We start from the raw sequence: 15,298 nt of genomic DNA, 5'->3' as shown, positions 1-15,298 counted from the left end.
TGTCATTCTTGATTTACACACTTTGCTTGAGCGTGTATGAACCTGACTTAATTTTTTTTGTCCTCATTTCTGTTGCGTTGGTTTTGCTAAGCATGAATGTACACCAATTAGGCAAAGTTTTTCTCGCCACTTCTACAACTTGTGTTAGCCTGAAAGTAAGTGCCGATAACTTTTCTATCTCAGCGTCATCCTCCAAACTGCAAATCACGCTATTCGCTCTTTCTCTATTTGTTATACATGTTGTAAAAATAGAACGAGAAAAAGTAGACGCGACACCACCTTTTCGGCTGTGTAGGCGCGGTTCTTCTGTGAAAACTATATGACCCACACAATTAATGGTATGGTATGGTGAACCTTTACTGAATCTTTTTACTATTCTGCAAAATAACGTCATCGCCTGCGCAATAAAGTCAATGCCAGAAGTCGTGCCCCGGGTTAGTGTGCCTGCTTTTGAAAGCCAACGTTGAGGCAAGGGCCCGTCTTGTCTGAGGTTTGTACGGTAGCCTGATTTATTTGTGACTTAGCCCGTTCACAACACGAGGCTGCTGTGCCCGAATTCTGTGGGAGCGGAAATAGTGCCAAAATGTTCTGTTAGATGGCTGTTGATTTAGAATATGCAATATTTTCCTCTAAATTGTAAAGTGTCAGAGGTGTTCGAGATGCTTCTTCTGCCTTTAGCATCCGCCCTATTAAGCAGGCCCTGATTGACAATCTGTTGAAAGTAAACATGATGATGACGATGCTTTCTGTGTAGTCCAGGCTAATTAAGTTTCAGCAGGTGTCTCGCAAACGTCTTTATTCCTGTTTACTCTAGCAGTATGTAAAGTAGAATTATAGCTTAAGAACGTATGTATATTAAATCATTCGTGTGGTTCATGTGCAACGTATCTCTTCTTGAACTTGTACTGAAGCACCAGTAAAGAAGCTGCTGGAAAAAGACGCTGGCGAAGCTCTGCAAGATTAGTTTATCGAAAACTACATGGTTATCTAATGTTTGCATGCGCCGATCGTAATAGAAACATAACGAGGGCCAATTACTCAACGCATTCTTATGCGAGATCCGCGTATGTTCGTTGCGAAAATCCTTTTAGGTATATTGACTAAAAAAGAGACTGCTAGCCTAAAGTAGTTTTATGTCAAACAGATACAATAACCCAGACAATAAAAGTGATGTCGAACATAAAATGATAAAGGCAAAATTAAAGGATGACAAGGGAGGCGGGTGAGCGGTAAGCGATCAGGTAAAGCAGCCCCTTGCCAAAGCTTTTCGCGGAAAGCATCAAAAGTCTGCTTGATAGTGTTAACTATAGCACCATCTTTTTAAGACAAGATCTTAGCTGACTTCAGACGGATTTGGTGTGTCTGCGACCTGAGTATCTTGTGACCAATTCTAAAAGAAACAGCTGGTTAGGTGAGTTGGAGAGGTCCTACGAGCATTGTAATGGTATTCAATGATACCTCTTCATGCCGAGAATACTACGCAGTAGTAACCAATTAAGGGTACATTGAGAACTATGCACCTCCATTCCTACCTTGTGAAAGTGAACGTACAGTGAAAGTCTTGCCGTCGTTAGACAAGCACCACCACCACAAGCAACGTATATTTCACGAACATGCACATGGGCGGAAGCTCAGCACACAACCTCATTCTTCTAGGCCTTCCGCCAAGCGCAAATGCGTTACTGAAGTAATTGAATTATTCAAAGTACGTAAATGGCATCAGAAAACTTGTAATATGTACGACTTACCCACAAGCTGCAGACATGATAACTTCGGATTGTAATGCGAATATATTAGAAAAATTATTTCTGTTACGCGGAATCTCAAAGACAAATACGTTTTCTATCTGCCATGTGATGTCTGTTTTAGTGATCGCGGCTGTTAGGTTACGGTACTGTTCATAGCCGAGCTAAGACACTGCCAATCTTTTTATTTTGCTTTAGCAACGCCCAATTAGAACGCAGGTGTGAGCTTGCGTGGAGGAGGGAGACGCCGACTACAAAGACTTCTGAGTGCGAGGGCGGAAGTGACGTGGCCACCACGATGCCGTATTCCCTTACAAAACCCCTGATGCGCTACTGGGGCAGCAGGTGTTCTGTTTCGCCCGCTCTGATCCGACGAGGTGCGCTCGAGACGTGGCGTCACGGCAACGGGAATTTAAGTGTCGTTTCGCTGCTACAGACGCCGGCGTTCTCCCTCCAGGAGACATTTTCTGCTTTCGCATCAAAACGTGTGCCGGCAGTCTTAAGCGGGATGGAATCTCAGCTTTTGGGGTGTCTGTCGCTCTTTACCGTGCTGCTGTGAAGTGCCATCTAACTGCGATGCCCTCCACCAAATGGCTTGGAATGCCCGAAATCAATAGTGTGGTGTTTTGTGGCGGAAGGACGTGTTTTTCCAGGGCTCCGTGGCAGCAACGAAAACATGTTTCCTTTTGTGCATGCTTTTATCTTACTTCTGCTTCTTTAGCTTCGCTGATGTTTTTTAGCCTTCAAACAGGGCGCAGAAGCGGCAAGGCTACCACAAGGCTAGGTACTCATAGGCTATCGTGGAGAAGGTCACTAGGGGAAGCTAGCATTGTCGTCGAAAACAAAACAAGGGGAAACCAAGGAAGGAGAGAGCTGGGCGTGCAATCGGTTACGTAAACATGCAGGGCGGCAGAAGAAAGGAAAAGTGGTTAGAGATTGCGGGACAGGTAAATAGAGAACAAGTAGGTATGTATGCGGTTACAGAAACGCACTTTAGAGACTTAGAAGAGCCGCCAGTGATTGAGAATTATGTTTCGAAAGGGTGCAGTCGAACTAAATCGGAAAGAAAGGGAGGGGGAGTCGGAATGCTCATCCATCAGGGAGCGAAATGGAAAAGAGTAAATTCAAAAATGTCAAGAGCGTATTTGTTTATCAGGTAGAAAGAGTGGAACGAAAACTTGATTGTGCGTAACGTATTTGTGGACCAAAAGTAGTTGCACAGAGGAGGATCAGGAGTTATTGGAATGCCTGTGTTCTGATATCAAGGATTTTGGGAATGATGCTGAAATTATCCTATTGGGTGACATGAATGCCCACATATAGGATCTAGATGGCTATAATGACAACAACGGGAAGTAAGTGCTCGCTCTGTGTGAGCAACGCGGCCTCATTATCGTAAAACGTCGCCAAAATATCATGTCCTGAGCACATGGGATGTCAGAAGTAGGCAACCGACCACTGATTATTGTCTAATGACAGAAGGTATTTATGATAAGTTTAGACAAATTATCATTGACGAGGGAGGCTATAGCAACGGAGGGACTGACCTTAAACGCATCGTTTCGAAAATGAGATACGTAGTTGAGAAAGAGAGCAAGCAGCAAAGAATGGCCAGTCCAGATTTAAGTGCTGAACAAACCACAATATACTTGCATGAGTTGAGAAAGAACTCGAGAAATGACCAAGGAGAGAGTAGGCATATAGTGAGCTTCTCAGTGTAATGACGAGAGAAATTAGGAATCAGAAGCAACAAGTTTTTTTATACGAAAAAGGAAACCGAAATGCTGGTAGAACAGGGAGGTAAAGGAAGCGATCGCCGAATGACAGAAAGCATCACAAGGACATAGAGAGGCAAAAAAAGTGAAGTTGCTGAAGGTTGAACTAGACTGGAAATGGTAAATATAGCGGCAGAAACGAAAATCTATGGTTCAAGTACAGGTTGAAGCGAAGATAAAAGGTGAAAGTCAACGTTGGTTGTCAGAAATACGTGAGAAGGAGGAGGTTACACCTAGAATACTTTGGAACCACATAAGTATACCAGGTAGAAAGTCTGGAACCCTAGAATAACATATCCCAGCTAAGATGGAAACAAACTGAAGGGGGACATGGCACTAAATTACATTCGAAAAGTAACAGCCGAATCATTTCAAGCAATCGCGAGCTAGTTTCTGAGGAAAAAAAGAGCATGAGCGAGCACCAGACGGAAAGGAGCTGGTGCTGAGAAATTTCAACTGGAGGAAAGCCGAAGAAAAAATTCCTAAGCGGACAGCCACAGGGCTAGACGAGTTTCCCATTAGGCTGATTAATGAACTATGACCGAAAATTAGGGAAGCTCAGTTTAAAGCAGTTTGGCAATCCTTACAAGATAGGCGAATATCAGCCAGTTGATGACAAGGTAGAATGAATTTATTATATTAATCTAAGAAAGAAAAAACTTAGAATTCACTCATATAGACCATTGACAATTACATTGGTAATATACAGGTTAGAACTTCAGGCGCACAAATGAAAACTGCAACATGCGCAGATCATATTCACAACTGGAAACATTTAGGACGACTTCTGAATCGGTAGGTGTCTGTAACTGAGTTGTTCCTGCTCAGTGTATTGAAATATCCATAGTAGAAAAGAGGCAATTATATGTGTTTATTTCAGAATATATAGGAGCCTAAGACAACGTAGACCGAAGTATCTTGTGGGATATTCTAGAAGCAGAAAGCTTAGGTGGTGACTGCAGAGATATTTTGAGACGGACTTACCTAGAAAATAACGTTTGCGTTGAATTGGAAGGGATGAGGAGCGAGAAGAAAGGTGATATCAACAAGACACTGAGGCTTAGGCGCTCTTATTCTTTATCCCCACTGCTGTGTATGGCGTACACGGTAAGATGGAAGGGCCACTAGAGGGATGTAGTATCTGGTTTAATTTCTTGTACGAACAGGCGGGTAGATTAGTAGAACGGCAGCTTCCAGATTTGCTTGATGCGGACGACATTGTGCTGCTTGCTAACAAGCAAGGTGATGTAGGACGTCTGGCTGATATCTTTGAACAACTATGTGATAATTTAAAATGAAAATTTAGCGGTAAAAAATCTGGTTTTATGGTATTCAATAAAAACAGTGAACATGCTGTGTTAATACAGAGCCAGGAAATACCTTGGGCAAAAGAATGCGAATACCTATCTGTATGAATAAGCGAAGGCAATAGATATCTGGAGACACAGGAAAAAACAAGAATACGGAAAGGGAAGAGAAATGCTTTCATAATGAAACACATAGCGCTATGGTGGTACAATAAGTTCAAGGTGCTCTGGAGTATGTCGGAAGGTGTAATGGTTCCAGCACCTATATATTTGGAAATGCGATTGTTTGCTTGAAGTCAGGCTACACTCAGAACTCGATGACAACCAAAGGTAAGCTCACGCGAACACTACAAATGAAGCTATGCAGGTTTACATGGGCTGGAATGTTTTGAAGTGAGGGAAAGTCAAGGTAAACTTGATTTTGAAGAACGACTTAGAAATATGGAACGTAGTGATTGTGTTTCTAGAGTGTTCATATATTCTACAGGAGCCTGTGGCCGGCCCTGCCGAAGCCCTAGTACAGCACCCCATTTCAGTGCATGTCATCGTATGACGTATGCACAGGACAGTTTCGCTACGCGGCTGAAAAATGGGTGCTCATTCAGTCTAGCGCCTGGTGAAGTCAGCGTAACCAGCGGCGTTTCGTGCGCTTTGGTGCTGTCTGCATTGGAATAGAACACGTCCTGTCGGGGACTGAAGCTACTAAATCAGAGAGCATCCACACTAGGTTGGCTGGCTGGCAGTATGCGGGCCAGTGGTTGGGGGGCAGGGAAGAGGACGTGTTGAGTTTGCGCTTTCGCCAAACGAAATATCGCTTTCTCGCCACACACTTGTGCGCATGGGCTGTGGCAGCGACTGAGCGCCCTGCTATTGCAGCCCACGTTCAACGCTCCGAACTCTATAGGGGCAAATATTTCGTGACATTGGCGTCGCCGGCGTGACGTATTCGACTCGACGTCTGGCCCAAATGCGTGATTCGCATCGTGCGCAATAGTAGTCGGAAGAAGTCGAACAGCATTCGAGGGCCCTAGCGGAAGACAATCACGCAAGACAAAATAATTCAAGGGTTTTACAGCTGAAGCAGCAGAAGCTTGATGTGGGCGAGTTGGTTTTGCATACTTGAAGAAAAGAGCGCTAGGAAGACTCGGACTAAAAGAGGAACATGTACGACGTACAAGACGCCTTGTCCGTCATACATGTTCCTCTTTTAGTCCGCGTCTTCCTAGCGCTCTTTTCTTCAAGTAGGTTTTACATTCCAAAACACCGATATGTAATGATGCATGATGTAGCAGGGAACTTCGGATTAATATCGTACACCTGGCGCTCTTTAACGTGCACATAATGCATGGTAGGCAGGCGTTTTTGCATTATGGCCCCCTCGATATGGAGCCGCGGCGTCCGGGAAATAATTCTGCGCTGTTGGCTTTAGCAGCGCAACGCTTAAGCCACTACGCCACCACGGCGGTTAGCCAGCGAAGATAGACGCGTGGCTATGGAGACTTCTGAAGAACACATCAAGTGCCTCCTACATTTCAGGATCGCCAAGGAGACTTGATGCGCATCACCGTGATTTCGTCAGAAATACGATATGTTAAGATACTCATTAAATAAACACTGAAGTTGAAAAACATAAAGCGTAAATACATATAATTCTCATTTTACAGCGAAGCTGTTAGCCTCTCGGTGGTGGGAATTTTGCGTGTCCGTCAGATAGTGGAAAGTATGATCTCTAATGGTTCATAGCCTTGTAAGCAAGCAAAAAATGCGATCGCTGATTCCCACCTAAAGCAGAGGCTACATGTACTCAGCAATTTGAATTGAAGAGCACATACATTCTTTGCAATCACGCATAGAACATGCAGAACAGTATACATTTCAGTACAGAACAAGCTCAAAACGAGAATTCGCGCAGAAAATCCTCTGGGAGTTGTATAAGAATGCGTAAGCGTTGTGAAACTTGCTCATCTTCAAACATCTCGGTGCCATTGTTAATGGTATGGAACATCATTCGCCCAACGTAAAGCCGTATCAATCTTCATCGGTCATTATCAACCTTATCGAACATTATCCGACCATTATCGACTCTCACCGTTCTTTATCAACCTGATTGCCCACCGAATGACCACCACTACAATTGCTGAAGGGGGCTATTCAATGCTTTATAGATGGTTTGAATGCTTGTTTTGAGCTTGTTATTTATTGAAACTTGTGCTGTTCTGTGTGTTTTATAGGGAATTTCCATGAATGGATGCTATGATCGCTCCGCATTGCTGAGTGCTTGTAGCTTCTGCCTTACGTGAGTTTGATCCGTTGCATTTAGGGAAGCTCATGTCATTACCGACTCGCAACAAGCCTGCCGTAACGTTACCAACGGACGAACACCGCTGCTGGCGGCTCTGATTCTAGGCCCGAGGCTGCAAGAATCCCATCATATTACGTGGATGCCGGGCCATGCGGAATTGGAGGGGAATGAAAGGGCGAACGCCTTAGCTCTAGTGCTAATGAACCGAGCGGGGCAAAACCAATCGTCTCATCAATCCCCTCCTTTACCATCGTGCCCCTGCCATCCAGTTACTGCGACCGACTCGAGATCTAGTGACTCAACCGCAAGATTTATTCTTCCCCTAACAGAAAGTTCACCAATGAAGAGGCAGTATCTCTCAGACTTAGTCAGACCAACACATTCGCACACCTACACAGATACAGCAAAATTTACCCGCATACATATTGCGGCAAATGCCCCTGAGGCGGCGACACATGCCCTACACTCTTTCACATTTCGTGGGGGCGCAGGGTAAACGCCTAGCACGCCATTTGAGCGGTGGGAGGTACAGCTGAGCGGCGATACCCTGGCGGGACAAGAATCTCTCGTCCAGCAAGTAAAAAAAAATAAATTATGGTGTTTTACGTGCCAAAACCACTTTCTGATTATGAGGTACGCCGTAGTGGAGGACTACGGAAATTTCGACCACCTAGGGTTCTTTCACGCGCACTGAATCTAAGTACACGGGTGGTTTCACATTTCGCCCCCATCGAAATGCGGCCGCCGTGGCCGGGATGCGATCCCGCGACCTCGTGCTCAGCAGCCCAACACCATAGCCACTGAGCAACCACGGCGGGTTCCAGCAAGTACGTGGAGCAGCCATGGCCAGTGGAGTCTTGGAATGAGGACAGCTCCCGCTCGACCCAAGAGCAACGATCTCGATGGTCCAAATGAATGTTTTCTCTCTTTCTCTCTCTCGGCTTGCTTACGAGTGGGTGTGCCATTGCTTAGAATCATACGAGCCACTGTTTATGGGGGGTATGAGCGATTGCATTCGTCTTACGTGACGGGCGGGCGAATATTTCTTTGGGTAGGTATAGAAATGCATTCAATAATCGGAACGAGGTAATTGAGAATAAGGCACTCAAGATTGCAGTGGGGAGCACATAGTTCTCCCCGCATAAGTTTCGCGGTAAAAATTAGTGCTGTGCAAGCTAGCGCAGCGACGCCATCTGATGACGTTATGTCTGACGTCCCTGGCCTTTTGTATATCATATAAGCAGCCTAGCAACTGATTTCAGTGTGGTTGCATTATATACTTGGCTCGCGGCAGAGTGATAAGACAAACTTTAGAGTATCTAAATATTACTTCTTTGTCACAGATCAGAATGAACGAATAAGGAAAGCAGGAACCTCAACGAACCTTCACTAGTGAAGCCTCGGGTCATCACTTCAGCTGCCAGGCTGCCCATTGATCCATAGGTGTGAGAACTAAAAAGAAGTTACACACAGACATAATTTCAGAGACATAAGAAATACAAAACACTGGCACTTGGCAGTAATAAGTGATACACAACAGCATGTGTAACGAAAAACTAAATTGCTTTTCTTCATCTTTTAGTGACCTAGGTCACCGTTTCCCTGAAATTTGAGATGCGCGACTCTATTTGTGCCTCTGACACATTTTAACTAATTAAGTACTTTTTGACTGCAGCCTTGTCCTCATATATAACATGTGCTCTTCAGCTGTCGAGTTCTCTCGATGCAGCTTTTCCCCGGCAAACCAGACTTCTCGCTCGATGCGTCGGCCCATACATGTCACCCGAAGTAAACACGCTTATTACGCACGGTGCTGTCCTATAGTGCGTCGCTTTTTCGGAAGTGCACGGTCTTCTGTCTCTGCATCGACACATCAGGTCATGAGTGGAAGCTTAACGGTTTGACAGAATTGCCTGCCTGGTTGCGTTAATTAATTAGGACTTTCAAGTGGCTAAAACCAAAATATAAGTTTACTTTGCCGGCGTTTCGGAACCAATTCGGTTCCTTCTTCAGGGGAGTGACGACGCTGATGTCGAGGCACAAGTTTTAAGCTTTAATGGTGGAGGTGGGAGAGGGGGTGGAAGCGATGTGGCGGGGGAGAAATTCGTGTTGGCTACTTAAGGGTGGTAGGGTGGGCGCGTTTCGACATGATAATGCGCTTACATCGCAAATATAACCTGACGGCTCGTTTCCTTTGGAGCGGTTTAAGCTGTCGTTTTTGCTGGTTGGTCTCGGTTGTAAGAATGTCAGTGTTTTTGAAGAAATTTCATGGCCGTGTCTTCTGATTATTTGGTAGGTGGAGGGGGTGGTTTCATTCTCGGGAGAACGTTCTGACATTGTTGTTGTGTTGCTGAGGTAAGGGAGGAGGGGGGGTCATAATCATGCCATGATGATCGTTCTCTGCTGCAACGATGAAGCTGAGACTTGAGATAACATCAATAAATCACACATCTCCGTGCAGCAACGTAGACGAACGTTTGTAGAGTTTGCTGGTATCAGCCGATGTATAGTGTAAATGAATTCCAGTAATCCTCAATCCTCTCACATGCACGTACCCGTATGTCTCAATGTAGCGTCACGGGGCCATAAATGACACGCAAACCTCCCGAATTATTTCTAGTTTTGCAAACTAATGTTATTTAAAGGTTACCCAAATGCTATATCTGCGAATGAGGCGGCATCTAACAAACCTTTATGCAGCGATGCCTCAAACTCTGCCAATATTGTCAATTTTAAAAATATGCACAACCGGGTGGCGTGCGCAGTACGAAAGGTAATGCGGGTGCCGTAAGCAAGATGTCGTGGCCTTAATATTGCAACCAAATTAATATACTTGTGAGGATCAGCTGAAAAAGAACGAAGCCTCATGTAAGTCAACATTTTAAAAGCACATATTTGTTACTCACGTTGAGGCAGGTTCTTTATATATTGGGCTTTGAAGAGCTCCAGCAGGCATTTCTGAAGATATTGTGAGAATGAACAAATCTGTAATAATGCTATCTTGGAAAATAGGCAAACAGTGTCACTCTCGCCAATCGCACCATTGTCTTTATTTACTTGCCACTTGTGTTACCATTCCACATATTTCTGAATGAATTTTCAAAATGATTGTACTGGCTTTATTTTCCATTTTCACTAGCGCGGGGAGGCGGGGGGGGGGAGCAAGATGCATCAGCAGCTTGAGAAGCGCGTCTACACCTACAGTGCCAAGCCGTAATCGGCAACTGTATATAGCGAACAAAAACAAAAGAAATTTATCGGTATGTTTGCAAGAAAACAATAATTTCGAGTAACGGTAGCAGTATTAAAAATAATAAAAGGCAGGAAGATTGAGCAATTCTTCCGGCTCTGAATTCCGACAGAAACATTTAGACATGATGTTCATTATATTGTTTTTCTTAGCCTACATTTTTAAGAGAAATGCATTAGAAACCATATCGTGGTGGCTGACTATGGAGTCGTCTAGGAGGCTTGGACGCTGTACCCGTATGGCGCGGTGAGTACCTGAGGCGGTGGTAGAGCAGTGGGCTTGATTACCGAGGAAACGTGGACGACTTTCGTTAGTACAAGGCACCCGGGATGCCGATGATATATTTAAGGCTTGAACGCCCTAAAAGAGGGCCTTCGTAGGCTGAGCCATTATATTGTAGTAGAACGAAGCAGACAAATCACCATCCCTGGGAAGGCTCGGTTTGCTTTGGTTCTTTTTTGTTCTCGCGCCCACCGTGCGAGCGCCTGAACCATTTATATACATACATATATCTCACAACATAAGAAGCCGGCAAACAACGACGCCAAGGACAACATAGAGGAAATTACTTCTGCGCACTAATTGAATTCATGAAATAATAAATTAACGGAAGTGAAAGTGAATGAATGAACAAGTTGATGCAGGTGGTGAACGATCCCCTGTCTTCGCATTACGCCTGCGATACCAGTTGAGCTAGCGAGGCTCCGTTTGCCCATCCAATTTCTTGGCCATATTTGTTTTAATACTTGAAGAAACCCTGGTAGGATCCCATATATATATATATATATATATATATATATATATATAGATTAGGTGTAGCTTTAACTGGAAATATCTCGAGAACATGCAGTTTGCGCATGTTGTTTTGACATTGATTTACATTACTTACCCAATGAAGTGAAGTGCTCTTCGTAAGTGCTACTTGTTTGCAGGGGAGATACAGGCCATCTGCGTGGAAAAAAAATTGGTATTTTTCTCTGCTGATATAGAGGACTGTTGATGAGGAATAGTGTACAGAAAACTTGTTCATTGCAGGAAAATGCAACATGACAGTTGATGGAGAAGAGTCTTGTCCCTGTCGTTCTCGCACTCTGATTTTTTTTTCTCGATTATGAACCATATTGTCTTGCAAAAAGCCTAGACGAATAGCAAGTGGAAAAAAATCACAAATGAAAACTTCATTATGCAATATGATCTTTGGAATAGACAGAACCTGTAAACTACATTACATGACCATGTTTTGGGACGTTGCGCTCCATTACGACACCACGAGCGCTTTAACGAACATTGCCACCTGTTGCAGCTGCTGCGTTCCTGCAGACGCCAGTCTCAAGGAGAATATCCTAGTATAAACCACTTGTTTGATTGCCCAGAACAATTATGCCTTAGCTGGCACTCATTCTTTTAATCAAGATACCACTATTGCAGAGTGATATATGCCACTCAGCAGGGATGCAGCACGACAGTATCATGAGAAATGAATTGATGGTCATGGTGATCAAAGTTTGCTCAGGATGCGGTGTTGTCCTCAATGCACTTGGTGATGATGATAACGACCGTCGAACGCGTCCAATTAACGGAATAGACAGATGGACATACCGTTAGCATTGTCGTCATTAGACCGATTACATATTTTAAAGATGAAGATAAACAGGTGTCAGCGCTGTATTGAAAGATTTACTCTGCTAACGAAGAAGCACAAGTGGCACCGAAAGAGGTAGACAACTGCTTGGATATTACACTTATACTTTCACAAAATCGCAGAAGAACTACTACCCAACTGAAAAAGAGGCAATGGCTGTTGTGCTAGTGATTAGGGTACTTTTGATCATACCTAGAAGGCACGAAATTCAAACTGTTCACTGACCATCAGGCCCTTAATCATTCGCTGAATTGTATTCAACGGAAAGGGCGGATTGCTCCCTGGATCAGTGAAATTCAACAGTTCGATTCTGAGGTGGTACACAGGAGCGGAGAGTATTCTTCAGATACTGATGCACGTTGTCAACTTCCCATTGTTAGTAACTAAGGTAACGAGGAAAGCGCGAACTCACGTAAAATGCGGGAAGGCACAGAACAGCCTATGTGCTTCGACTGAAAGTTTCGCTTACGGATACACTGAAAACAAAAGTTCTCGACCTGTATCACGACAGTCCAAAGTCAGGAGGGCATGACGGCTTCTGGCGAACATACTACAAAATGAGGAGAAAACTTACACGGCCCGGTATGAAGAAATATCTTAGCAATTACATTAGTTCTTGTCAACAATCTCAACGGAACAAAGCAAAATATAAGCAGAAGACCGACAGCTTGACTTTTCTACCTCATTCAGTTGTGCCATTTGAAACCGTACATGTTGATTTCGCTGAACTTAAGAAAAAAAAGCGAAGGAGTGAAGAAAACGCGGTCCTTTTTAGTGTGCATTGATGAATGCTCAAGGATGCTAGCTTCCTAGCCAGGAAAAAAAATGCTGGTGCTGTCATATGTCTCTCACATAGAGACATGTTTAAAGGATTGGAATGTTTTGTATCCGATAATGGCCCTGCATTCAAGAGTCTGGCATTTGCAAGGTGGGGAAAAGACAGAAACATTACCCTGACGTTCACAGCACCATACCATTTAGCTGCTAATGGACTAGCAGAGCGAGTTATTCGAGATATAAAACAATAGATCAGTATGTACCCAGGCTTCCCAGGAGGTTGAAATTGTTGTCTACAAGACGCTGTGTCGCATCACAATAGATTTCATACGAGCATACTCGGATGCAGTCCTCAATACGCCGCTTTTAAAGAGCCTGCCTATTTGCCTGCGGACGATATACTTGGCATAGCAGAGAAGGATTTACTTGAAGGAAAGGAAGAAGATTCAGAACAACAATGGAAGCACAGGGAAGCGATGAAGAGACCATTTGACAAGTCATAACACAAATATTCCCACTCTTGCATTAGGCGATATGGTTCTGGTGCGGAAACGATATGACGGTCCTAACACAAAACATGTGGGTACGCTTAAAGTGGTAAAATTGGCTACAAAAGAAGTAGTACTTAACACTATCGGTTACATGATAAAAAACAGTAGCCATTGCCAACGTCATCACTTATTTACAGCGGATGAATGAAACAATGCCCGGGAGAGTATAGTGGGTCGTGATGACAAAGGATAGACCTGGTGGGAACGGGAGGAAGAAGAATAAAGGTATCGTGCTTTCGTTCTATGCACGCTTATCGTGGAATGTTACAAAAGCTATAAACCTATTACTCACATCTTATTTTTCTCGTACCCAGTCTTCATTAGCGTCAATTTTTGCAAGTAATTGTTTTGCCTTAGAGCCCAGAAATACTGCGGTAGGGAAAATGAATCAGAGAGAAGGACCTGCACGAACAGAAAGCGTAGCCTATTTTAATTATTATAACATAAAAAATGTGCAGAACTCGAAGTGTATGTGTATCAGTGTATGTTACACTCAACTGCGGGTCCATTGAGGTAAATATTTTAAACCAACCCATTTTAATTGGAAAAATTATGTAGTGGTGGCGTTCGTGGGCAATATTCTATGAACTAATGTAACTTTTTTCGGTTCAGCGACTTATACTCAAAACATACGCTCGTTCTCAAGTTGTTCCACAAGAAAAGGTATTCTATTCGCGTTAAAATATTGGTGGAATGTCGGTGAATATGTAATACGTAGGCTCAACATGTCTAACATTTGAAATCATCCAAATAAAAGGATGTAATACGAAGGGAGCCATGAATATTCACGTGCTGGCAGTTTAGCTTTTTCAGATAATGCTGGTGATTAGGTCGTTTTACACTACCTTTTTAGATGTCATGTAAAGATTTACGCCATGTAAAGAAGTCAATAAAGATGCCATGTTTTTTTACTTTAAAGGCCCTAGAAACGTTACTATTTTACGAAGTTGGCTTTTCCCACTTGTATTTGTTGAATATGTTCACATCTCGCCCATTTCGGAGCTTGGCGGCAGATTCTAGCGGCAATATTATGGATTTCGGAAGGGAGAATTGAAAACGCGCGCGATGGTCCATTCACAATGCATTAAACCCGCTACTTACAAGGTTGTAGCTTTTCTGGACCATCAATTCGTTAAGGCTTGCTTCAGATGCACCAATGTGATATTCGAGGGATGTCATCTGTAAGTTTGTTCAATGGCAGGTCATTTGCGCAATATAGATAACGGTGAAGAAATCAGAAAGAGCGAGCTCAAAATATAACTATCGCGAGGCAGCTTTTACGTTGAAATGGCCGGGAAACATAATGGGCCATTTTCGCCCCAAGGGAAAAGGAACTTAATGTTAGAGCAAGGTTTAGCGTTTCACTGAAGCTCCTCAAAGAAATTGCTGAGAACACAGTGTGTGTGGGAAGGTGGAGAACAAGGTGATGTGACCCAGTACGCGAAGCAACTTCTGCTGCGCAGCAGAAAGGGTCCGTGACCCCTATTACGTGTCTCAAAAGGCTGGCGGTATGATCAGTGTCGCCACCGGAGGCGCAGGCATGGCTTATTAATGCCACAGAAAGAGCGTGTACGCCACGAAAGATATTACAAAAAACACAGAAATAAAATATCCTCTTATGACTGCATATCAGTTTTACAATATGTTTCGACTTGATTAAAGAAACCTCGTCTTTATTCTGCGCTGACTGGTTGATACACATAAATGATGCGGCGAGGCGGTCGGCCATAACAAAAGTCGAACTCAATGAATCGACCAACTTCTTCCACTACAAGATTTGGCCGTTTTTGAATGAACACGACGCAATCTGATCAGAGTGCAACGGCATCACTGATAGAAGCATAGCAGCGTTGCACGAATGACTCCACCATACTCTTGGTTTACTCATATCTTTGGAATTTTTTCTCTTGTGCTGACAGCACATCCATGTCCCTCCCCTGGATCAGTCT

General features: G+C 43.8%; 1 protein-coding gene across 1 annotated transcript in view; it reads right to left on the bottom strand.

Moving 5' to 3' along the window:
• Window positions 1–15,298, bottom strand: part of LOC142564330 (phosphate-regulating neutral endopeptidase PHEX-like) — a 136,687-nt gene that overhangs the window by 37,518 nt on the left and 83,871 nt on the right. The window contains exons 12-16 of the mRNA XM_075675299.1: window positions 14,451–14,528; window positions 13,642–13,751; window positions 11,269–11,327; window positions 10,036–10,087; window positions 8,514–8,581 (exon numbers count right to left, since the gene is read on the bottom strand). Coding sequence (XP_075531414.1) covers window positions 8,514–8,581; window positions 10,036–10,087; window positions 11,269–11,327; window positions 13,642–13,751; window positions 14,451–14,528 — 367 coding nt within the window. The remainder of the gene's footprint in view (window positions 1–8,513; window positions 8,582–10,035; window positions 10,088–11,268; window positions 11,328–13,641; window positions 13,752–14,450; window positions 14,529–15,298) is intronic.

The sequence above is a fragment of the Dermacentor variabilis genome, chromosome 11 (assembly GCF_050947875.1).
Source record: "Dermacentor variabilis isolate Ectoservices chromosome 11, ASM5094787v1, whole genome shotgun sequence".
Lineage (NCBI taxonomy): Eukaryota > Metazoa > Arthropoda > Arachnida > Ixodida > Ixodidae > Dermacentor > Dermacentor variabilis.
Note: the sequence above shows the minus strand (reverse complement) of the source record. Positions and strands in the feature narration are given on the sequence as shown.